Source organism: Phodopus roborovskii, unplaced genomic scaffold (genome assembly GCF_943737965.1).
Source record: "Phodopus roborovskii unplaced genomic scaffold, PHOROB, whole genome shotgun sequence".
NCBI classification, from domain to species: Eukaryota; Metazoa; Chordata; class Mammalia; order Rodentia; family Cricetidae; genus Phodopus; species Phodopus roborovskii.
Genome location: NW_026125391.1, coordinates 19496174 through 19522647, shown reverse-complemented (window position 1 = coordinate 19522647; position 26474 = coordinate 19496174). Strand labels below are relative to the sequence as shown.

The 26474-nt window shown below is 42.8% G+C and overlaps 1 protein-coding gene across 2 annotated transcripts in view; it reads left to right on the top strand.

The window, feature by feature from the left end:
• Positions 1-11004, top strand: part of Kcng3 (potassium voltage-gated channel modifier subfamily G member 3) — a 53454-nt gene extending 42450 nt beyond the window's left edge. For both annotated transcript variants that reach the window (XM_051175174.1, XM_051175173.1), the window contains exon 2: positions 10200-11004. In XM_051175174.1, coding sequence (XP_051031131.1) covers positions 10200-10845 — 646 coding nt within the window. In that variant the 3' untranslated portion in view covers positions 10846-11004. The remainder of the gene's footprint in view (positions 1-10199) is intronic.
• The last annotated feature ends 15470 nt before the right edge of the window (positions 11005-26474 follow it).

Below are 26474 nucleotides of genomic sequence, written 5' to 3'. Positions count from 1 at the left end.
ACTTTTTAAAAGACGTTTTAAGTGTACAGTTCAGTAGTGCTAAGTAGTCTCGTTGTTATAAAATAGACTGTAGATCTTTATCAACCTGTAAATCTGAAACTATATACCTATCAAACAATTCCCAGCCCCTGCTACCCACAATTCCACTTACTGGTTTATATTAACTATTGAGTTTCTTCATACCAACAAAGTCACATAGCATTTAACTTTGGGGGGGTGGGGGTCGGCTTACTTTTCACTTAGCTTAAGGTGCCAAAGGTTTGTGCACGGTGTAGCTAGGATGTAATAGGACTTTCTTTCCCTTTAAAAATTAGGCAAGGTAGGAGAGATAACTAGGGTAAAGTGCCTGCCATGCAAGCTTGAGAATTTGAATTCAGTTCCCTGGTACCCGTGTTAGAGCTGAGCATGGTGATGTACATCTGAGCTCCAGCACTTGCTGTAGGGTTGCAACAGCAGATCCCGGGTTTTCTGGTCAGTCGGTGTGGATGAAATGGCAAGCTCCGGGGCCAGTGAGAGACCCTGCTTCTTAAATAAGGTGGAGAGTAGCATAGGAACATACGATATTGATCTCTAGCTTCTACTTGTAGTGCACAGGTATGAGTATACCTGCATGTTTCTTGTGTTCTAAATTGGTCTTAATAATAAAAACTCAGAGCCAGATATCAGGGTAAATGCTGAGAGATCAGAGAGACAAAGGAGCAAGCCACAGCCACCTCTCACCTCACCAGCCTCTCAGCCAAGAAGGGCCAAGCTCCTGTCTCCGCCCTGCCTTATCACTTCCTGTCTGTCTGTACAGACCTCCAGACCACTATGGTTAACTAGAAGGGCCAAGCTCCTGTCTCCGCCCTGCCTTATCACTTCCTGTCTGTCTGTACAGACCTCCAGACTACTATGGTTAACTAGTGGCTAGCTCTACCCTTTGATCTCTAGGCAGGCTTTATTTGTTAGGCACAAACAAAATACCACCACGCCTGCACACACGATGCTGAACACTATTCCAGTGTGTCCTTTTTCTTTATCCCTTCAAAGAAGTGAAGCTGATGATGATCCATCTTTTAATTTTCCAGGAGGAGGCACTGTCTCGCCTAGTAGATGCCCCATTTAACAATCCCACCAACTGCTGTGGAGTAGCCACACCAGGCCTTCATATCCATAAAAGTCACTTACATTGTGCTGGGCGAGGCCCTGTTGTGTGTGCACTGTGACTGATGAATGTGGGAAATGAGGGCAGGAGACCGAAGGAGGAGTCAAGCAGAGAGCTCTGGGCGATGTGAAAACTTTGACTCAATAGTGGTTTAGGTTAAATGTGTTGTCAGAACTCAGTGAATGGGGCTGCAGAGATGACTCAGTGGTTAAGAGCACTGGCTGCTTACAACTGTCTGTAAATTCCAGTTCCAGGGGATCCAACACCCTCACACAGACGTGAATGCACACAAAACACCAATGCACATAAAATAAAATATTAAAAAAATACCAGTGAGCCTGGTGGTGGTAGCGCACACTTTTAGTCCTAGCACTCGGAAGGCAGAAGCAGGTGGATCTCTGTGAGTTCGAGACCAGCCTGGTCTACAAGAGTTAGTTCCAGGACAGGTTCCAAAGCCACAGAGGAAACTCTGCATCAAAAAAAAAAAAAAAAAAAAAAAAAAAAAAAAACTCAATGAATATAGCTTAAGATTTGGACGTAAAGTTTATATCAAAAGAAAAAAAGATTAAACAAATGCTAACTGCAGTACACTGGGCTTTGTTAGGGGAAAATAAATGAACTGACGTTTGCAGTTGAGCTGCATTAAAAATGAGATTAATGGATAGTTAAAGAGAGGAATTGGTGATAAGCAACTGCAACATATTTAAGACAGTGACTGAACCTTGGGCTTTGCCCTTAGAATGCTTGTCCAACACTGACAAAAATGCACAAATATATAAGTAAAACATTGCTGAATCTGCTTGAATTTTGTATGTTTAAAAGGTTGGGCAGTAAAATGTCATGGGGAACAGACAAAGAGACCCACCCATAGGCCTTGACCTTTCACCTCACCGACATAGTCAGTGGTCTATCTCTGTCCCATCCGATGGGATGAAGACAGATAGTGGTTAATGCTAGGAGGCAGTTTCTTCCCTTAAAAGAGAGAGCCTCTTAGACTCTATGGTGTCTAAGAAAAAGAGAGAGAGAGAGAGTGCCAGAGAAAGAGAGAGGAGAGAGAGAGAGAGAGAGCCTCAGAGTCATCCCTGAAAGTGCCTTCTGTCATGAAGCATCAACAAGCAACTAGTAATGGCTGGTGTTTGCAGGCAGTGGTTAAGGCCTTGCAGGATCAGAGAAAGGCAGAGTTTATGTTGTAACTGCCTTAATCCATTCTCTACTACTGTTGCAGATTATCAAGCAGAGCTTCACTTGGCTCATGGTTTTCCAGCAGGGAAGCCCCAAAACAGCACCAGTTGTATCAAAAGCCTTCAGACTTCCTCACAGCATGATGGAGGCCAAGGGCCATTCTTATCCTTTTGTCAGGGCCTGTTCCAAAATGATAATCCTAACGAGTTTAGAAGCCATGGGAATGAAGATACAGAGACAACCCATTTAATATTAACAGTAGACACTGTAATAAAAATCATCCGTGCTGTGTTCAAACACCTCTAAAGATCTGTAGTTCTGGGCTTGCTTCATTGGCTGTGCCCCTGCAGTCCCTGTTAGGGAGACCTGAAAAAAATGTTAGCCAGCCAGTTTCAGGTTTGTCCTCTCTAACAGCAACATCAGGGGAAACACACACCTCCTAGATTCTGGAAGGACTGCTCAAGGTGTTGCCTGCACTGTGCTTAGTGCAGCATCAAATGGAAGGGCCTCAGTAACTTAGAAACATTGTTTGTTTGTTGTTTTTGTTTTGTTTTCTAGCAGTGCAGTTATAATAGGCTTCCCAGGGGCAAGCCCTTCCCAGGTGTCATCTCAGCTCTGCTGTTTGTATTAGATGGAATAGCCTGTCATTGTTGGCCACAGAGCTCGGCAAACAGTGCCGACTTTCCCCGGCAGTTGTCAGTGCTTTGGTGGAAGCAGTCTGGAATCCTTTGGAAGCTGGGGGGGGGGGGGGCGGTGCTGGCAGGCTTCAGGTGTTTGTTGGGGAGGTTGCCTTGGCATAGTCCTAGGTGAAAGCAGTGCCCAGTGTTCCTCACTGACTAATCCCTTCAGTGTGAATCTAGAGAGAATTCATCTGACTGGGGAAGGGGTGGGCATTGAAGCCCCCAGGACCTCATTACAGACAAGCTTGCCTCTTTGAATTCCCTTACCGACAGATTATTCCACATCATTTGAATTTCCTCCTTTTTAATCTGAGCAACTTTGGCTGCTGGTGGAAATAATTAGTCAGAAAGTGTTCTGGTATTTTGGGCACAATTAAGAATTTTGCTCTTCTGAAAGTGATGGATCTTAGGATTTCAGCGCTGACGGGGCCCTAGGAACATATACACTAGTACTTGGTGGATGGGGCTCACCCATCAAAGGAGAAGAACACAGGCTTCTTGCTGTCAAGTACGGCGTCCTACTCGTATCTGGCTGGAAAAGACACATCGTCCGTTGGTTCAAAAGCAGAAGCGTTTTACCCAAAAGCACGTGTTAAGAATTGAAGTTGGACCTAACCCTGAACATGGGGGTCAGTTGGGAGGCCTGTGCAGTCTATGGGGCCTGTGGTAGTGGATCAGTATTTATTATTTATCCCTAGTACAGGAATGGACTTTGGGAACCCTTTCCCCATAGAGTGATACTCTCTCAGCCTAGACAAGTGGGGGTGGGGGGATGGGGCAGTGGGATGGGGGTAGGGGGGAACGGAGTGGGGGCGGGGAGTGTGCTAGGCCCTACCCCAAATGATTTGACAGACTTTGGTGAAGACCTCACCCTTTCTGGGGAGCAGAAGAGGGGTGGGATGGGGGATTGATGGGGGGCAGGGGAGGATGGAGGGAGAGGAAACTGGGATTGATATGTAAAATAAGAGTGTTTCTAATTTAAAGAAGGGGGGGGGAACCCGAATTGAAATCAGTACAGGTTGTGATCCTTTCCCAAAATGCTGGAGTGGCTCAGTTTTTATGAGTTTCCTCCCTGTATCCATACATGTAATAGGTTATATGAGGGTAACCCAGAATTCACCTGTTTCCTGTATATCTTACACACATAGCCTGGAGGCGATCTTTATGACACTTCCAATGTTCTTTTGTTTTAACTGTGACCTTTTCATGAGTTCAGGTGTGGAATTTTTCCATGTAGAGCATCGTGTCAGAGCTCAGAAAAAAAAAAATCCAGATTCTTGAGTATTTCTTGTTTCTTGTCTTCAGATTTAGATGGTCATCTGGTATTACAGTGTCTTCCCGGAGTCCCTTCTGAGTGCCCAGTTTAAGGCTTGCCCGACTCACTGGTTTATTACCGACTAGGATGGCAAGTGAGGTAGAGGTCTTGGAGGCTCAATACAACAAAGGCTTAGCTGTTGGTTGTGTACTGTATTCAGTCAGGGCCAGTGTGCCTGTGCGCTTTGCACAGTGAGTCAGAGACTAGAGCTGGTAGAGGTCCCACCATCCTGGGGCAGACCATTCAGAGCTCATGGCTTCCATGCTACCACAACTGGGCAAGAATACACACCCACTCCTCTCTACTCCTGTTCTCATTGCCCATTGGTTAGAGCAAGTCACACAACCCTGCCCAGCCTCAAGGAGTCTAGAAAAATGGGGAACGCATAGAATATTTCATGAACGGAACCAGGTAGAAACGATTGCTATGTTACACTTGTTCAAACAGCGCCTTTGAAAACTCTACCTTGAGATGTCTCATCTTTTCCAAGATTCATGACCTGCCCAGTTTCCTGAGCCCCCAGATTTGCTGAAGCCTCCATGACAGCAGCTTCCAATAGTCTGGTGAGAACAGAAATGCTCCTGTCAATCATAGAGCTGCATATCCACAGTAGAGACGTGTCAGGTCCAGCTGACATTATCTGCTCATCTCCCTCAGCAGGACATTAGGTTACTGCTGTTCTCCTGAGTGGTGGGCTGAAAATAGTTATTCACTCCAAAAAGAGACAGGCAGGCAGGGTCCTAATTCCCTGATGGGTCCTTGCAGAGCCATCTTAGTTCCGTCATTGCCACTCCCTCAGCTTGGCCACTGTAGCATGAAAACAGCCACAAGCAGATGTAAACTCATTTGGCGGCGTTTCCAGTAAGATTATGGCCACAGGAATTCCAGTTTCATACAGTTACTACATGTCATGGAATCTAATTCTTTTTCTTTTTCTTTTTTCCCCTCCAACCATTAAAAAGTGTCATACAAAAAAAAAAAAAAAAAAAAAAAAAAAAAACAAGAAAGAAAGAAAGAAAAAAGAAAAAGACTGCCTGGTGGATTCAGACCCCATGCTATAGCTTGTTGTCGCTTGCATTTATAGGCAAAGCCTGCAGACAGCTTTCCAGGACTGAGAACTAAACAGACTTGATCTGACACTCTGCATGCCCCGTGGTATCGCCATTACATATGCCAGCAGAGTAAAGGCCTGGGGCAAGTGGCATATGTCATGGAACATAAAATGGCACGTGAAAATATTCCCAGCATCCTTTCAAACAAGCCTGTGGCTTCCATCTGTCAGAGTCGCCGAGATCTCCGAGTTGCATGCTGCCTCACTTTGGGGTGGTGTGGGTACTGCCTGTGTGGCTGGGGGAGGGGAGTTTAGTATAACTTCGGTGGGAATAGTGGGGCAAGACCTAGCAGACAGTTCTCCCAGTGTGAACTGAGGCAGGAAGATTCAGCTGGGCCTAATAGCCTGTCCCTGTAATGCCAGCACCAAGGAAGCTGAGACAGGAAGATTGCTGTGAGTTTGAAGCCAGCCTGAGCTGCCCAGTGAGTTCTAGACCAGCCTGGGCTATAGTGTGAAAGTCTGTCTCAAAAAATAAAGCACAATGAGACAGGAGAGATGGCTCAGTGGTTAAGAGCATTGGCTGCTCTTCTAGAGGTCCTGAGTTCAATTCTCAGCAACCACATGGTGGCTCACAATCACCTATTATAATGAGATCTGGTGCCCTTCTGGTTTGCAGGCACACATGCAGGCCGAACACTGTATACTTAATAATTTTTTTAAGAAGTAAGGAACCTTTAAAAATGTGTTGCCTGTAAGATCTTGAACCCCTTCCTGATTCTTCTGCTTCTCCCCCCCCCCCCCGCTCCAATTGCTGATATTACTCAACCTTGCAGCTTGCTCATCCCCTAGTATGTGAGTCCTCTCTCCCACTCCTTTACCCTGACCTTCTCTCTTCCTTTGTTTTGGAGGCAGGGTTATTACTGGAGTTTTCTTGTCCCACCTGGTCCCACCGTCCTTCTTAAGCCCCAAATAAACACACGGATGCAGTATTAGTTATTAAACTGTTGGCTTTGACTAGGGCTACTTATTGGCTAGCTCTGTCTTAACTATTAACCTTTCTAGTCTATGTATTGCCACAAGGCTGTGGCTTCCCTGTAATCTGGCATATTACTCTTTCTGCAGCATGGCGTCTCCTTGCTGTCCCTCTCTACCTTTCCCAGAATTTTTCTCATCTCCTAGTCCTGCCTATCTTCCTGCCTCTATTGGCCAAACAGTATTTTATTCATCAACCAAATAAGAGAAACACATATACAGAAGGACATCCCCCATCACAAGGTCTCAACATGTATCCCAGCTTCCCCAGAACTCATAATTCTCCTCCTGCCCCTCTTTCCTGCATTCCTGCATATGCCATTGCAACATGTCTTTCCCTATCCCACCATCCAGCTCCCAAATAATGACATGGAGACTTCGTATTAATCATGGAAGCCCTGCCTTAGCTTAGGGTTGTTTCTCACTAGCTCTTCTAACTTAAATGAACCTGTTTCTATTAATCTACATGCTACCCCATGACTTGTGACTTTTACCTCTCCTCCTGCATGCCCTGTTCCCTGTGTCCGGCTGGAGACTCCCCCTTTCTTTTCAGAGCACACACTCTCTCTGGAAGTCCCGCCTGTACCTCCTGCCTAGCTATTGGCCATTTAGCTCTTCATTAAACCAGTTACAGTAACATGTCTTTACACCGTGTAATCAAATATCTTGCAACATGCTATCATACCTGACAACTGAGAAAGCTTAGGCACTGAGGAGATGATTTAGCACAGTGGTACTCAACCTTCCTAACACTGCAGCCTTCCTAAATACGGTTCCTCACGTTGTGGTGACCTCCCAGCTGTAAAATTATTTCATTGTTGCTTCATAGCTGTAATTGGGCTACTGTTATGAATCATGGTGTAAGTATCTGATTTGTAGAATATCTGACATATGACCCCTATGGGGTCACTACTCACAAGTTGAGAGCAGTGATTTAGGGGGTTAAAAAAAAAAAAAAAAAAAGAACATTTGCTGTGAAAGCATGGGAACCTGAGTTTAAATCCTCAACACAGGATGTACAAAGCTGGTCATAGCTGTGCACACACAGTGATTCTAGGGCTGGGGGTGGGCAGAAACAGGAGGTGTGAGGGGCGTGCTGGTCTCTGTCCTAGCTCTAGGTTCAGCGGCAGACAGTATTTCAAGGGAATAAGGCAGGGAGTAATATACAGGCACATGAATGCATGTACCCCACCCACCCAGTTGTACGTAATAAACTTTTCCCATCCCTCCATTGAGAAAACTTTTGATTCAGTGACCTGAAAAAATGATTCCCAAGAGATCCTGAGAACACACATGCTATGAATGTTACTTGTTTATATCATACATAAAATAACTCTGAAAGCATTTATAAGAAACTTACTCTGGGGAGGGTAACTGGGTGACTTGGAAATAGGATGATAGTGAGACCATCTGACTAGAGTCTCCCTGTGGCTGGACCTTCACTCACGAGCTATAGTAATTCTCCTTCCTCAGCACCCAAGCTTCAGGGTGTACAGTAGGCACACACCACCAGGCCTGGCTGAGATTTTCCTTTCTGTATTCTTGTGTATGTGTGCCTGTGTGTGTGTCTGTGTGTGTGTCTGTGTGTGTGTGTGTTGGGACAGGGGTGGCATGGTTCTATGAAGCCCAGGATGGCCTCTAACTTGCGGTGTGGCAGAGGCTAGTCATGAATTTCTGATCCTCATGCCTCCATCCCACAAGTGCCAAGACTACAGGCATGTGCCCCAACACCTGGTCAGCTTTGTAGTTTTGAGCCATGTACAGATGAATACTTACTAAAAAAACAGGTAAAAATTAATAAAGTTCATCTTCATGGCCCTCAAAGCTGCATAACAAGTTAACTTAGTTAATTGTATTTACTTATTTTCAAGTGTCGTTCAGGGCATCTTGGGTTCTGTGGTATGAACTTAGAGTAATTGAAGACGGAAGTTTCTGTCCTTCCAGATCCCATCACCCTTCAGGCCCAAATAAACATACAGAGACATATTAATTATAAAACTGTTGATCAATGGCCAGTGCTTCTTACTGGCTAGCTTTCTCTTAATTTTTAACCCATTTCTATTAATTTAAGTATTTCCATGTGGTCTTATCTTACCGGAGAAGGGTCTGGACCTGTTACTCCTTCCTCAGCTACATGGCACCTCCTCTAAACCCGTCTCTACCCAGCATTCTCCTCATCTCCTAGCCCCACATATCTTCCTGCCTTTCCTGGCCAATCAGTGTTTTATTCATCAGCCAATAAGAGAAACATATATACAGAAGGACATCACCCATCAACTAATTCTTTCACAGTGCTGTCTACCTTCTCCCATCCCCTTCTTGGTTATGTGTGAAAAATGAACGATGGAACACTAGCAGTCACTTTAGCTTGAAATCAAAATGTTTAAGTCAGTTTACAATTACCTCTGGATTAGCTGCTCTTCCAGGTCAGATCTTCCTAGCCAGTATGCTAAAATTGGATTTCCTCAGCCTTAGAGTGAAGATTGGAGGGGTGGTGTTGTTGGGCAGAGTCTCCAAGTGGCAGCTTCTTCTAATAGTCCTGTCCCTTAGCTCTAAGGTGCTCTGCAAATATTAATTTCAACATGGGCAGTGATGTAGGAAGTTTGAGAAACAATAAGAGCACTTATTGCTCTTCTGGAGGAGACTCCAGTTGGATTCCTGTCATCTACATAGTGGCTGTAACTCTAGGTGTCTATATCTGATGACCTCTTCTGGACAGTGTGGATACTGCACACCTGTGTTATACATACATGCAGGCAAACATCCATACATGTAAAATAAAAATAAATAAATATTAAAGAAACATATGCTGCATTTAACAATCATGGAAGTAACAACCCAAGTATTTGTGTTCTTTGGGGAGATGTAAGTAATGGTTTGGCCCAGCCCAGGAATCCTTAGACTGTTTTCCAGACTAAGGGGAGTGTGTTATGAGTAGTTTTTCTGCCCACCTGGTCCCACTGCCATGACAGCCCCAAATAACACACAGAGACGCTGTTTTAGATATAAAGCTATTAGCCTGTTACTAGCATTTCTTATTGGCTATCTCTGCCTTAAATATTAACCCACTTCTACCAATCTAAGTATTTCCACATGGTCTTATCTTACCAGAGAAAGAATCCAGACCTCTTACTCCTCTTGGGCCTACATTTCAACATCTCCCAGAAGCCTCCTTGTCTCCTAGTCCCACCTATCTTGTTTTTCTGTTGGCCAACAGTGCTTTATTCATTAACCAATAAGAGAAACATATTTACAGAATGACATCTCCCATCAGAAGTGGACCAGGAATTTCCCTGTGGTGGTCATTCATGCAATCCCTAAAAGCTCTCCCAGCCTCAGTGTCTCCCCACACAAGCCTACTGGTTGAAGGGGGTGGGGGAGGTAAGTGAAGAGTCACAGAGTCACATTTTAGGACCTTTTGTTTTTTCTTTTTTTTGCTTTCTAGGAACAGATACCTCCTGTCCCACCAATTTAAGCTAAGGTCATGCCACCAAATAGGAGTAAGATCTCTTTTTCAAGTGCTAATGATGGATAAAAAAACAAAACCCTACTCCTTTTCAATGGTGTTTCCTGTAGGCTAACATATAAGAACCTTTTGAAATTCAGTTATTACCATAGTATTTACTCTGTCATGTTGCGTCCTGGTGGGTCTGGTGATGTTACCATTGTATGTTCTTCATGTTTTCTGGAAAAGTGACTGAATTAATATGTCAGTGTAGTACTATCTGAAGAACTTGAGAGCTATTAAAAGGCTTAAAAATAAAGTGATCAATTCTCTCTTTGTTCTCTTGACAGGATAATTGAAGCTATCTGCATAGGCTGGTTCACTGCAGAGTGCATCGTGAGGTTCATCGTCTCCAAAAACAAGTGTGAGTTTGTCAAGAGACCCCTGAACATCATTGACTTACTGGCAATCACACCCTATTACATCTCTGTGCTAATGACAGTATTCACAGGCGAGAACTCTCAACTGCAGAGGGCTGGAGTCACCTTGAGGGTCCTCCGAATGATGAGGATCTTCTGGGTGATTAAGCTGGCCCGGCACTTCATTGGTCTGCAGACACTGGGTTTGACTCTCAAGCGATGCTACCGGGAGATGGTTATGTTACTTGTCTTCATTTGTGTTGCCATGGCGATCTTTAGTGCACTTTCTCAGCTTCTTGAACACGGGTTGGACCTGGAAACATCCAACAAGGACTTCGCCAGCATCCCCGCTGCCTGCTGGTGGGTGATAATCTCCATGACTACAGTTGGCTATGGAGATATGTATCCTATCACAGTGCCTGGAAGAATTCTTGGAGGAGTTTGTGTTGTCAGTGGGATTGTTCTGTTGGCATTGCCTATCACTTTCATCTACCATAGCTTTGTACAGTGTTATCATGAGCTCAAGTTTAGATCGGCTAGATATAGTAGAAGCCTTTCGGCTGAGTTTCTGAATTAATGTGCTGCAAATCAGTCCTTGCTCACACTTCATTTGATTGAGAGTTGACATGACTTCTTATTCATGTGTTTCTCCCTGGGTGAGCCCTGCAGTGGTGTTGTCGTCGTGATGGTGGGGTGAATGGTATTCTTTCCAGTTGAAGGGATAAAGCAGTCTACTTACTGAGTAAAAAAGATGGGGGACCACACACACAAAACATTGACACCGAGAGTAAACTTTAGGACCTGGCTTGGTTTGGTCTTGGCTCTGCCGTGGCTCTCACGGTTCTGTTGTTGTGGGATGTTGTTAAGCACATTATTTGAACACTTTAAAGCAGAAAGACACCATTCTCCAAATGCTTTTCCGTCTTAACGAATTCAGAAGAAGCTTGGAACTTAACAGTGTTATTTTTGAGACTAACATTTTCATTTCTAAATGTTTTATAATTTCTCATATCAATGTCAGAAGTATCCTGGAAACATATGTCACATGTGGGAACTGTTTAACAAATACTTTAAAAAGTTGGCCCAAATTTAAACTGTATCGTGGAGCTAGAGACAAGCAAGAATATTATTTGAAAAAAAACTTTGCACACTTCTCTGTCCTCGGCTTAATTTTTGTGCCTGTCACTTCCCTTATCTTAACAACTTTATGTTACCTTAAGTGTGTTTTCTCTTCCTAGTTAGGTTCCTCACTTTCCTGAAATAACTTCCAAAGAGTATGTGATAACGGAGAGAGCTTGTGTTTAGCGTTTTGTTGGGTGATCTTAGAATCCAACATTCAGATAGCCAAGAATTTCCAACATAAAAGAATAACAGAAATCGATTGATGTTCTCGGTGTCACAACCCATAGTTCCCCTGTGCAGCTGTCCACTTTCCCTCAGTACCATGGGTTAAAACATGAAAAGGTACTTATTTAGCCTTTGGCACAGCATCACACTTGGGTGGTGTCTAGGTTGTCATGAAAGGAGAAATGTTACTTTTGTCAGTGTCTCTGTGAGCCAGCTGTGAGCAGTGCAGATACGATTGTTTGTCCTGACTCCCCATCACTGTGAACCACTGTCACATGGACACACTTCATGTAAAGGTATCAGCTAACAGACCACATTGCTCCATCTAGATTGCTAGTGTTAGGCTGCGTACTACTATGAATGAGACTGTGGAGTTTTCAATACATCTTAATAAATCATGTGAACACACACAAAAATCAGAGTCGCTGACTCGCCAATAATTTAGTTTGTGTTCTGTGATCATCGGGGGTGAAGGAAATGGGTTGAGGCCTGGATATACTTTCCCAAGAAAGAATTGCCAGAAGTGTGTGCTAAAGGGGTCCTAGCCTTCATCATTATTGGTAGAAAAACCAAGGCAAGGGACAGTGCAGCTGCAAACCTTGTCTGCTGTAAGCAGGCCAGGCAGTTTATTCTGCACACACCTCTAGGTTTGACAGAAGCTGTCTGCATAGGCCACATGTTTTCCTCATTGCCATGATCAGGTAATAATAACAGCATAATCATTTCCTTTTCCCTAATTCCCTTTTCTGAATTCATGTGAAACTGGCCATAAAAAAACAACAACAACAGCAAACAAAAAAAAAAAAAAAACTCTCCGTTTCTTTCCTACTAGCTTCATCGGTGTGCTAACTTCACACACTAGGTTGTTATTTATGTATTTTTGTTACATTTTAGCTGAGCATATGGCATAGTTTTATTTATTTTTAAGCTTTGTGATTTATGCAAATCGTATGCAGATGATAGCTCATCTATATTATTAGTAAGAATATGGTAACCTTTAATTTTACTGGCTCTGGGATACTTCATGGGAATATGTATTACCTCTCAAGCCACTCAGTACTATTGTGAGCTGGGATGCTCTCGGGCATGCACACATATTGTGATGTCCTCACGGTGTGTGTTATGGACAGGCTGATGTGTGGCAGAAACTGATATGAAGAGATTAGGAGATGTACATGCCTTCATGTACACATGGTTAGCCACACGTGGGAATCCACATGTGAGCTCTGAGTTGCTTTTAGGTAGCCAGTGATGAGGCTGAACTTTTCATGGGGGCTGGCTTTCATCAGGAATCGCCTTGGATGTTGCTAACAGCAGTTGGGCTACCTGCTTATAAACAAAGAGATAAACTGGTTCATTCATAAATGAGCAAATAAAACAGAGTCGCTCTGTCAGCTGTAGGATGTGGTATTGTGTCAGACTGTAGGATGCAGTAGCGTGTCAGGGACAAGTATCTTGCAGCTTTCTCTGGGTATTACTGATTTTTGCTTTATTTATTTATTTTATTTGTTATCTTGCTTTTTTTGGAGCTAGGGTCCATTGCTGTGTACATAAGGCTGACCGCAAACTTGTGATAATCCCGCCTCTGCCTCCCAAGTACTAGAATTTTAGGTGCATGCCACAGCATCCAGCTGCTTCAAAAACAAACCCATGACAGTTCAGTGTTGGAGAGCAGTCACTGCTCTTGCAGAAAACTGAAGTTTATTTCCTAGCACCCACATTGTGGCTCAGAATTGTCTGAAACTTAGTTCCAGGGGATTTGGCGCCCTCTTCTTATCTATGAGCTTCTGCACACATGTAACAAACATACACTCACACAGGTGCACACACACATGCACATAGATTTTAAAAATAAATAGATCATTTTAACCTGGTTATTTCTTCTTAGATGTACTTTAGCGTTCTTCACAGTTTGACCTTTATGGTAGAAATGCTTTCACTAGGACCCACAGCCACCCCAAGAAGTCAGATATCTCCAACTAGAACACTGAAGAGGGAAAGATGCCCAGGTCTTTATTGTGAGTTCACTGCGTTTGAGCATGTGTGATCAATTGCTCTTACATGTAACTTAATTTGTTTTTCCTGAAACAAAGGGGTGGGAGGACTGGAAAAACAAAAATTAGGTAGTATGTGTAAAAGTGAGTATGTGAGTATATAACTCAATAAATTCTCTCTTTTGTTGTTTTTTTGTTTCTTTTTCTTTCTTTCTTTCTTTTTTTTCCCCCTTTTGGGAGATGTGGTTTCTCTGTGTAGCCCTGGCTGTCCTGGAACTCACTCTGTAGGCCAGGCTGGCCTTGAACTCACAGAGATCCACCTACAACCTAAGTGCTTGGATTAAAGGCATATGCCACCACACCTAGCTCTTTTGTTTTAATTATTATTACTTCTGTTGATTATTCAAACACTTCCATTTGTGCTTGGGGTTAGTAGTTACATGTGATTGCACATTTGTAAATTCTTACTTAAAAATGTTAAAAATCTATTCATAGTGACTGTAAGTATATCAAAGTAATATTTTTTTAAAGTGTATTTATTTAGCTGGGCAGTGGTGGCACACACCTTTAATCCCAGCACTTGGGAGGCAAAGGCAGAGGCAGACAGATCTCTGTGAGTTCAAGGCCACCCTGATCTACAAAGCTACACAGAAACCCTGTCTCGAAAAAAAAAAAAAAAAAGTGCATTTACTTACTTTACTGTGGTTATAGTGTTGGGGGTGGGGGGAGAAGGAGGAAGGGAGGGTGTAGGTCAGAGAACTTACAGGTTCTGTTCTGTGTCCACTGTGTAGTTTCAGAGGATTGAACTCAGTACATCTGGCTTGGTTGGCAGCAGTTACCTTTATCAGCTGAGCCATCTCCTTAGCCCTTTCAAGTCTTTGTGTGCACATCCTGCCTGCATCTCCTGTGATCTTGCAGAGTGGAGGTAGGCTGAAGTTGAATGTTGATATGAGAAGAATTTTGATACTTTATAGATTAAGCTTGTTTTTCCTTTTTTTTTTTTTTTTCTTTAATAGATGAAAATAATGAAAACCTCCTAGTACCTAGTCCCACTATACTGCCAGGCTTTGCAGCTTCACACTTAGCACACAAAAACAGGGTATTCTCCTCTGGCCTGACATAGGTGTGTGTTCTTTGTGTAATAAAGCAGACCAACCACACAGTCAGATTTGCAGGAATATTTACAGGCTCTCAGGAAGTTAGGACTAAACAGATGCTGGGGGCCTTCTGGTCTACCTTGCCCCCCCGAGGATCCCACCCAGGCTCTAGCAAGAGCTGAAGTCCAGACTGCTGATCCTTTTATCTATTCCTTCCTTCCCACCCCACTTGGTGTTTTGCTGTTAGTGTTTTGCAAAGTTAAATGTAGGGAGGGTTTCTTTTAAAAATATTTTCTTTAGGGTCTGGAGAGATGATGGCTCAGTGGTTAAAAGCACTGGCTACTCTACCAGTGACCTGGGTTCAGTTCCCTAGCATCCACTTGGTAACCTACAACCCTTCCTAATACTAGTTCCAGGGGATCCAGTGCCTTCTTCTGGACTCCAAGGGCATGAGACACACATACATATGGTACACACACACACACACACACACACACACACACACAACACACACACACTCTAAAACAGATTTTTCTTTAATGCTTTAGAGATTCCTTCCATGCTTTTAGTTCTAACTAAACGTCATTGTTTTTAGAGGCCTTAAATGTCAGAAAAGAGAGTTTTGGGATGTGCAATGCCTTAGGGAATTCAGATTTTTATTTTATTTTTGTTTGGATTTTATGAAATAGGATTCTGAATATCCAAGACTGCTTTCTCTCTCTCTCTATCTCTTTCTCTCTCTCCCCTATCTCTCCCTCCCTCCCCCCAAGGTCTCATTATATAGCTCTGACTAGCCTGGAACTCACTGTGTAGACAGAAACCTTCCTGTCTCTGCCTCCCACCCCCCCCAGGCTGGTCTTGAACTAGTGACTCACTGGTGTCTACCTCCCAAATCTTAAATTACAGGCAAATACCACCATGTCCAGAAGGAATTCACATGTTGAAGGGATGTTTTGTCTTTGTTTTTCTTCTTTCTCATGATAAATCATCCCTTTCCCACCCCCAGTGCTGGAAACAGACCTTATACATGCTCAGCAAACACTCTTAGCGCCAAGCCACTTTCCTAGCCCTTTGGTAGAATTATAGAAGAGCTCGTGTGTGTGGGTGTGGGTGTGTATGTGTGTGTGTACATGAGCGTGCGCACCTGCGCACACAGGCAGTTGGTTATTGTTGTTGCATTGTTTAGGACAGCCGCAGATGAACAGGAAGCTCTGATGGAGAACTCTGGACTGGCTCCAGTTGGTCTGGGAAAGCTTCATCATACACTGTTTGTTCAGCAAGCATTCGTATGGTGTTTGCTTCCTGCCTTCCTAGAACCCATCTGCACTTGTGGAAGTGGACAGTGCCTGTTCAGAAAGAAAATGAATGCTTTACTGTCCCACTTGCTGTGGAACCTGCCATAGACTTGGGAAGTGATACCGAGTATGGGATGATGTACCACTAGGTGACAGCTTACATGTACACTTTTAGATTTCACCGTTCTCTCAGGCAATCCCAGGAAGCACTTTAATCTTTCTTCTCTTACTGGGTGTTGAACCCGGGACCTCAAGAGTGTTGGTCATGCACACTACCACTGAACTACGCTTCCCACGAGTGTACGTTAGCTTTTGTCCTTTCCTGTGGGCTTAATGGCCAGTTTAGGGAATGGAATGTGATAATCTGAATTTATACTGCATTTTATGGGACAGGAGGGACAGCTCTTAGTAAGTCAGGAAATCAGGAAACGTGAACCTTTCTTCTCAAGACTTTTGGCTGTTCTTGGTCTCTTGCATTTTTGTATGAACTTTAGAGTTGTGTCAATTTTTCTTTTAAAATGTAATTTATTAATGCTGTGAGGGGTAGCCTTGGCAACCAGTTCTCTTTCCACTGAGAGATCTTGGTGTGGAATTTAGGTTGTCAAGCCCTCAAGGCAAGCACTTTTTACACACAAAGCAGTCACATTAGCCCAACATATCATTTTCTCTTCATGAAAGACAACTGGGATTTTTATTTGCTGAAAAAAAAAATTTTTATAATGTCTAACTGGCCTAGGATGGACCTAAAGTCCAGGCTAGTGTTGAACTCAGTCCTCACTCTTGACTCTGCCTCAGGCATGTTAGGGTTACAGGAATTCATTACTGCATGCACTATCTCACACAGCTGCTGGTAGCTAACATTTTGGCATAGTATGGATCTCATCAAATCTATACATCAATTAAGATAATATCACTGTCTTAACAGTAGTAAACATTCCAACCCATAAATATGGGTTATCTTTTCATTTGCTTCTTAGGAGAGATTCCTACCTTTCCATGTGCACTTTGGTTTAATTTATTCCTATCTCTCTCTCTCTCTTTCTTGTTTTCTCTGTGTGTTCCTGATGTCCTGTAGACTAGCCTCCAACTCAAAGATCTTCCTGCCTCTGCTGATGCTATTGTAAATGGAAATCCCCACCCCCTCCTTTTTTTCCTTTTCTTTCTTTCTTTCTTTCTTTTTTTTTTAAGAAAAGGTCTCACTGTGTGGCCGTGGCTAGCCTGGAACTCAATGTGTTGACCAAGCTGGCCTTGAACTCTTGGAGACGCACCTGCCTCTGCCTCTCAAATGTAGAGCTTAAAGGTGTGTGCCATCACGCCCAGCTGGTATTGGTTTCTTAATTTTTATTTTATTTCTTAAATATTTATTTATTCATTTATTTTTGGTTTTTTTTTTGAGACGGGTTCTCTGTATTGCTTTGGAGCCTGTCCTGGAACTCGCTTTGTAGACCAGGCTGGCCTTGAACTCACAGCAATCCACCTGCCTCTGCCTCCCTAGTACTGGGATTAAAGGTGGTGTCACCAACCTCCACCCTTGATTTTGTTTTAAGGGTGATCCTCCATATTGTATGTTAGTCCTGATTGTTATCTAGCGTTGTTGAATTCACCTCACCGGCTCTCACAGCTTTGAAAGTGTTCTTGGGGTTTTTCTGTTATTGTCCCAACATCTACAGCTTCCAATCTAGACAGTTTGTAATTTTGTCTCTTTCCTAATTGCCCCTGTTGGGACTTCCAGTACAATGTCAAATGTAAGTGGCTAGTGCAACAAACATCCTGTTCATATTCCTGGTCCCAGAGGGAAGTTGCCACTCTTTCCCATTAGTATAATGCTGCCAGCAGCTCTCCAGGCTGGGGGATTTTCCTTGCATTCCTAGATGCATGGTGTTCCTATCATGATGAGGTATTAGTTCCTAACAGTGTGTTTTCATGAACACATGAGAAGGCTTTATGAAGAGTCCAGTTGTACTGCCTGTGTAGGGAAACCTATTTTGCTGATGCTGGACTCTAAGTACTTTACAAGGTACTAATCAAATCGGAAACACAGAAATGCTTGCTAATGGCTTTTAAACAGCTCCTCGATAGACGTGCATTGCATGGTTCCTGAGTCTCTTCAACTGACTCTTCATTAACCCAAGTTAATTTGAGTTTGTGTTCACTTTCCTACACACACAGAGGTAACTTGGCTGTAGGAGATACAAGATGATTTGTTCTTATCGGTTGGTTCCTTCAGATGCTTTATTTATTTATTTATTTATTTTTAAGCCGCCTTTTGATTTTCAGATTCAGACAAGTTGTGTACCTCTGTCACCCTGAAAGGTCAGTGGTAGTGAGAACTAACCCCCTGCCATGTCTGTCTGTCTCTCTTCTCTCTCCTTTTCTCTGGTGTCTCTCTCGTCTCTTTCCCTCCCTTTCTCCCTTCTCTTCCTTCTCCCCTCTCCCTCCTTTCCACCTTCCCTACCTGCCTCTCTCCCTCCTTTCTGAACATTTTAGGAATGCCTCAGGAAGAAATCCTGAAAATTGAGCTTCCTAGTAGAACTGAAGTCTGTTTTCTGTATATTTTTACAAAGGAAACATGTTGCTGAGTTCTAAGTGGTGGTGGGGGGAAGGGTCTCAGAAATAAGACTTAATAGTTAACCTGTCTTGGGGGGGGGCATTGCATTAGAAAAAAAAATTAGGTTGAAGGTGGGTACCTATACCTGGGTAATTTTTCTATAGTTCTTTTAACTGTGTGCCCCGAGTAGGAATCTTTGCTTCATGGGTGTTGTCTCCATATGCAGTTGTTTATATATTACCATCCCAACACTCACAAGACCAAGGCAGGAGAGTTTCAAACTTGAGAACAATCCGGTCTACATAGTCAGGCTTTGTCTCAAGCCATGAAAAGTGTAGCCACTGTTTCGCCTGTGGGGTACACACAAATATGACTGGGGGGGGCAGTCTTTGCCTAGCAGATACTGTCCGAATAGCTCTCTACCTGTTTGAGTCTAAAGATCCTTTCTGGGGGGTGCTGGAGAGAAGACTCAGTGGTTAAGAGTATGCACTTCTCTTACAGAGGACCCAAGTTGGGTTCCCAGCACCCATGTCAGGTGGCTCCCAACCACCTGTGCTGCAGCCCCAGGGGATCTGATGCCCTCTTCAAGCTTCTGCGGGCACTTTCACTCACGTACTCAGTCTCACCCCTCCATAATTAATTTTTTTCAAACCTTAAAAATGGATAAAGATCTGTTTGTTGGCTTGAGGCTTTTTCCCGTAAGCGCTGAGTCTAGATTTTTTAATGTAATTTATCATCGTGAATACAGTCGTCCTGAAATCTTTTTAGGGAGGAAGTGACGAAAAAGTTTGCTGTGATCTGTCAATAACAGATTCAAATGTTGGAAGACCGCCTGTAGGTGTTCCAGTGTGACAGACTTCTAATGAGTAGACTCGAACAGGCATTTTTCATGAGTAACACAGCTAATCTGACATTTGAACATTTAACATTTCTCTAATTTTATACAAATGCCCTAAAGGCCTTTGGTTTATGACTATATTTATAATAGTTTTTTTTTTAACAGGATTTTTCTTTGTTACCCTGAGAATCCTGGAACTCACTGTGTAGAGCAGCCAGGCTTAATTAATCTTGTGAATGGACTGAACAAATATTAGCACCCTTCAGTGCAGGATAGTAGACCTAATGGAACCTTGAACCTAGATTTGGGTCACACTGGCATGAAATATATTTACAAAAAAAAAAATGTTTTGTGAAACAAACTCTCAAAGAGAGGCTTTGCCTAACTGTAGGATAAATTCAGTACAATGCATAACAGTTGTTCATGAAACTAGTAGAATCTCCAATTCTTAGTATCAAACGCTTGAACAATGGCTACATTTCCTAGCATTTACAAAGTAATGAAAATTATAGGAACTTTTTAAAATAAAAAATGTACTAATGTTTTATTATTTTTGTTTAATATTTGTAAGTATTCTGAAAACAAATCTCTGACCCTAGTTATTAGTCTAATAAAATTTGTTTAGAGAAAAGGTTCTAGCCAAGATCCTTAGGAATATGTCTTTTGGGGGCTGGAGAGCTGGCTGCAGTTAAGAGCACTGGTCGTTCTTCCAGAGGACCCAGGTTGATTCTCAGCACCCATAAGGCTGCTCACAGCTCTCTGTAACCCCAGTTCCAGGGGATCCAACACCCTCTTCTGCGGACTGCACACACACAGTACATGGACACACATGCAGGTAAAAACTCATATGCATAAGAAAGAAAATTAAACAAATACTAGAAATGTATCTTTTGGGTTGTGATTTAGGTCTGTGGTAGAGTACAGTTGGATGCCTGCTGAGTATGCACAATCTGCTTGGTTAGATCTCCATCTAACTGGTTTCATTTTGGAGACAGGGTCTCAAATCTGTCCTCGCACTTGAAATCCTCTTTCTTCATCCTCCCAAATGCTGAGGTTTCAAGTAAGTGCTACTTACAGTGTGTGTGTGTAATGACAATATCTGTGTCCCTATATTTATAAACTCATTCAGGGAAGCACAGAGGTTACCCAAGGTCATAGATATTAGTTTATAGATACTGCTATAAGAACTTAGAACAGCTGCCTTCTGTTCCTCAGGGTCTAATATCAGGGCTGGTGTGATCCTGGTCCATGTGTCATTTTTGCTTCTCTTCTAGCATCTTCTACTGGTTGATTCTCTTTCCACATTTCCTGTTCAAAGTCTGTACTGGCACCAGCTTGGCCTTACCATTATCTAGGTTAGGGAAGAGGTTTTCCACAGCCATGCCCCTGGTTAGGGGAGATGGGGATGAGAAAGTGTTCCAGGGATGTGTTGGAAGCACTATAATATGGTTCCCAGACACACTGAGCAGGACTGTTCCCTGGCCACCAAACTGGTGACATATGAACACAGGACATGATGAGCAGGAAGTAGCAAGTTACTTAGATGTCATAACAGTTGACCTGCCTGCCATCCTCAAGAGGAGAATGTGGGTTTTATTCAAATGTCTTAATTGCTCTCCTTATATGGTTACGAGAGGAATGAATCATTCTGTGGGCAGAAGGTGTGGCTGGTCGGTGTCTGTGCCTAGAAGTGCAAGTGTGCTTGAATTGAAGTTGGGGGCCTGTTTAGTTAAATGACGAAATTAGCAGACTTCAGATCTCTCCAGCTTAAGCAACATACAGTTCAGTTGCCCTCACCCACCTTTCCCCCCGCTGTTAGTTAGCGCATCTCAGCCAGGGAAAAAGCTCTGTGGAATTGGTACCAGTGATGTCTGAGGATGATTGTATATCTGCCTGTACCAGAATCAGCATCGACCTTACAACCAGATGCCTGGGCAAGGGGAATTGGGTTGTGAATTTTACAGTTACTCAGTGTGCAGCTCTTGTAGTGTTTACCATCACCACAACCACCACCACCATCACTATCACCGTCATCACCACCATCATTATCACCATCATCATCATCACCATCACTATCACTGTCATCACCACCATCATTATCACCATCATCATCATCACCATCACTATCACTGTCATCACCACCATCATTATCACCATCATCATCATCACCATCACTATCACTGTCATCACCACCATCATTATCACCATCATCATCATCACCATCACTATCACTGTCATCACCACCATCATTATCACCATCATCATCATCACCATCACTATCACCGTCATCACCACCATCATTATCATTATCACCATCATCATCACCACCACCATCACTATCACCGTCATCACCACCATCATTATTAATATCATCATCATCACCATCACTATCACTGTCATCACCACCATCATTATCACCATCATCATCATCACCATCACTATCACTGTCATCACCACCATCATTATCATTATCACCATCATCATCATCACCACCATCACTATCACCGTCATCACCACCATCATTATTAATATCATCATCATCACCATCACTATCACTGTCATCACCACCATCATTATCACCATCATCACCATCACTATCACTGTCATCACCACCATCATTATTATCACCATCATCATCATCACCATCACTATCACCGTCATCACCACCATCATTATTATTATCACCATCACCACCATCACTATCACCGTCATCACCACCATCATTATCATTATCACCATCATCATCACCACCACCATCACTATCACCGTCATCACCACCATCATTACCTTTCTATGTCCAGTTATGTCATCTAATTTTTTTGAATCTTGTTTTCTTTTTCTTTTAGTTTGATCTAATTTGGAAGCTTAATAAGCAACGCCTGCCAAACCTGCCCTAAAACAACATTTTTTGTGCTTGATTGAATTATTGTGCAAAAATAATTAAAATTATTTTCTCTTAATGTTACAAGAGTTTGGTAGAGGACATGAGTACTGTCCAACTTAAAAAAAATAATCTCCCTTACCATTAGTTTGCTATTTATTAGTTTATCTTTGTGTTTGGGGCATTGTGAGACTGTTTCCATCTTAAGGGAAACATTTTGAATGTGACTGTGATTCGTAATCAAACTTATCTTTACTGGATAGCATTATATCAGTAATTAAAAATACATAGACTCTCTAAGTCTTTGGGTTAGAGAAGAAATCTCTCTCTGTTTCTCTCTCTCTCTCTCTCTCTCTCTCTCTCTCTCTCTCTCTCTCTCTCTCTCTCTCTCTCTCTCCTGTCTGTGTTATGTAGTATCAATCATTCTTTGATTCTAAGGCCCAGAATTTATGGCATACTCCTTAATGTACCAAATGGCCTGTGACTTGGATTTGTGTTATCCTTCATTTTAGAAAGCCATTGACTGGAAATCCCCAAAGAAGCCATTAGGCCTTTTCTAACTTGAAAGTAAAGATCTACTTCTATAAAGTTTGCATAATACGGATTATTTTTTAAAATTGTAATCTACTTGTTACAGACTATGCTCTGTTTGAATTCTATATGTAAAGTGTATGTGTCTGTTTTGCACTATAGTGCTTTATATATTGGACTACTTGAATCATGATTGTTCGGTTTCATGCTTACAAATAATAAGAAGCGTTTTGTTCTGTGTGCTTTAGTTTTTATTTCGGATTTAGTATAATTTTGACCCATGAGACAAATCACCATGCCATCCCAAATAAGGCCAACACCTCTCACTTTAGTTCAGAATATCTTGGATTTTAGTGTTCATTTTTGTTATGTTCAAGAATTCTGTCCAAGTAAACTTATAGTAAAAATAGCCTTATGTGGAAAGCCTTATTGCAAAGATATTGGAGAACTTAAAGTACTTTTTCTAGAATTCAAACCTGGGTATTGGGGGGGGCATATAAAAAACATTTGGAAGAGTTCTTATTTAGTTATGTGTGGGATATGGCCATAAATGTCCCTACAGTTTAATATCTGTGTTTATGTTGAGTATGTTGTACCTTGGTTTCCTGGTTGGCACTGTTATATAATAAAGTCCATCAGTGGATGAATTGCTCTGTGCCTGTGTGTGTGTGTGTGTGTGTGTGTGTGTGTGTGTGTGTGTGTGTGAGTGGGGGGGAGAGGGAGGGAGGGAGAGACTGACTTGCCTTAAAATAGAGCATCCTCATATGGTCGAATAGACTTTCCTGTGACTCATATTTCTATGTACCTCATGAGTCAGCCGTGACAGAATCCATGCATGCAAGAAAGAATAGCTTGTCTTACTGTGGATAATCTAAACCTGGGTTAAAAAGTATTTCACCGTGTAAAGATGTTATGGAAGCAAGTTGAAGGAGGTATGGGTTTTAACCATTCTTTTTATTGCTCTTTTTCTCGGTGGCAGGAGTTATGCAAAATGCACTTGCTATTTCCACTACTAATCATCATTTCCACTACTAACAGTCATCATTAATGGTCACTGCATACATCACAGGTGTCAGATGCACTGTGCCAACCAGTATAAAAGATAACATGGAGGATGAAGGGTATATTATGGTTTGGGATTTAAGGTCATTACATTGTATGGTCAAGTCTTAGAGAAATGATGGTTCATGGCCATAGCTTTTATCATCTAATAAAAGTCTTTAAATCAGCTCTGTCTGTGTGATGTAATCTTATTTCTACCTTAATACAGATTTAGTAAAGTGTGTGATCATTTGAGTCACAGCTTTTCTTGGCTATGTTACATACGTATTCATGTCTGACTTGATAGTGCCTGTAAACGTACATCCATATTTAACTCATGGTTGAAGCTTTTTGGCCGCTTCAGTCCTTAAGGAGGTAATATTTTATTAAGCATTAACTTTGTTGTGACATAAACATGTTGTATGCATATCTGCAAAACCAGGTTTGTACAGCTAGAACATCTGAAGTATTAATAAATCTTGACTTTGAGGCCCAGCCCTCATTTGATATGAAATGCATGTTACTTTATTAGGCTGACTTAATTACTGGCTGTGTCCCTTCTTGATTGACTTAATCTCTTGAGCCATTGTTTCATTTTGCACTAAAAGACTGGTGGTTAAAGCCTAACCTACCCCCCAGGACTGGGGATGGACCCACTCGGCCTTGCATGGGCAAGATGTGCACCCTGTGGTTGACCTCCATCCTGAGAAGTTGTCCCCTGGCAATGGTAGTGCCCTTGTTGCTGGGAACAAGGCGAGGCAGTTGAACCAATCATGTGTTTCCCCTTGCTCTTGGGTATTCTCTTTCTTCCTTTTAACAACTCCTCTGTGGTAAGAACATGATCAATGTTAGATTCCAGTTAACGATAATGACTACGCATAGGCATGGATTGGGTGTGAATTTGCTAATTATACTTCCCAATGTTGCTGGTGTTCAGTCTGTTCTCCGTGGCAAAAAGAACTTTCAGTTCTGACGCACAAGCCATGTGACTCTCCCTCCCTCTTCACCTCTATCCTGTCCGCACCATTGTTGCGTAACCTCTACCTCCTCCTTTCGCAAGGTCCCACCACCATGGCAGATACAGCCACAAGAGTGTAGGCCAGTGAGATGCTTGCTTCTGCTGTCACAAGCAGGTCCTGGCAGTGGGCTTCATTGCAACTTCAGAGGGCAGAGACATACCATCTGGAAACTCTGAGGCAACCGGGCCCAGCATCCATCCAGGGGCTCCCTGCCTGAGATGTCAAAGTCTGCTTATGTACCAGAAGAGCTTACTGTCATTTATTGCTTTTAAAGTGGTTACTTCACGAGTTCAGCATAGATGCTAAGAACAGTGGGGAATCACGAGGAAATTGTGCTAATTGCATTTAAGATAGGAGCCCATGAGGCAGGTAACACTCACGTGCTGTTAATCACAGAGATGAATTCTCAGCCACAAGGTTTGCTTCTTGTCTGAGCTCCCCACCCACCCACCCTTTTGGGTTTTATTTTTGGAACTAATCGGTTTTTGTTTTTTTCTTTTAAGGAAAAAAAAATAGCTGCTGTCAGGCTGAACACTATTTGACTGGATTGTTCTTCTCCAACTTAAAAGAAGTGTAAGCCCGATGTGCCTGGTTGAGGATCATGACCACAGAAGATCATTAACGTTCTTTTGACAGAAGTGGGGGAGGGGAGAATCTCCAAGGATTGCCCCTCCCTGCCTTTTATTCATGTGTCAGGGAGACAAGGTGTTAGATGTACACAAGTGCCACCTCCCTATCCTCTGAATCTTACTCAGGACCTGCCAGAGTCCATCTTTTTGTGTTCAGCCTGTGAATACAGGGGAGTCCTGATTAATATTTGTCCAGAAGTGTGTTTTGGCACTGGACAAGCATGGTGCAGCCTTTCCAAAACCAAGGAATGTGCGCATGTGTGGGTGGCCTTCCCATCTGCTGAAATTGTTAAAGCAAGCCTTTCTGCCTTGCCCAGTCTTGAATTGTGGACTTCAAGCCAGAGGGTTCCTAAGAGAGAAAAACTTGAGCTAGACCAGCCCTGGGCAGCAGGGTTCTTTCTACTAGCATTTTCTAGAAGAGTGAGCAGAGATGCCTTACAAATGAACCAATTTTTGAAACCTACTGTGACAGTGTAGTCTGCATATTCGACATGAAAGAAAACAGGAAGACAAATGTATCCCCATCAATAGGTATCATATCGACTCACACCTCACTTGCCTCTGTACTAGGCTCTCGTGGCACACATACTCCCTGGAGCTGGGGATGGAGACCAGTGAGGTGAAAAATACCAAGATAAGTGGCTGTTACTCAATCCCAGAAGACAACCCTCTATCTGGGAACTGGAGAGGTAGTTATTAGAGTCACAGAGAGACACCTAAGGATTGGTGATACTTGTTGGGTATAAGGATTGGTGATACGTGTTGTTAGGTTCAGTGGGCTAACCCAAGAGAACCGGTTTTATTTTGTACACTTGGGTGCGTAAGCACACAGGAGAGAGCCACAGAGGGACATCAGCCAGAGGACTGACACGACGTACCAGGGTTTGTGCTTAGGAAGCACACTGGGGACCAAGGGATAACTGAGACATTTGTGGCCAGCAAGGAAAAAGTGGTGAGTGGCTCCTGTAGCTAGGGCAGGAGACACA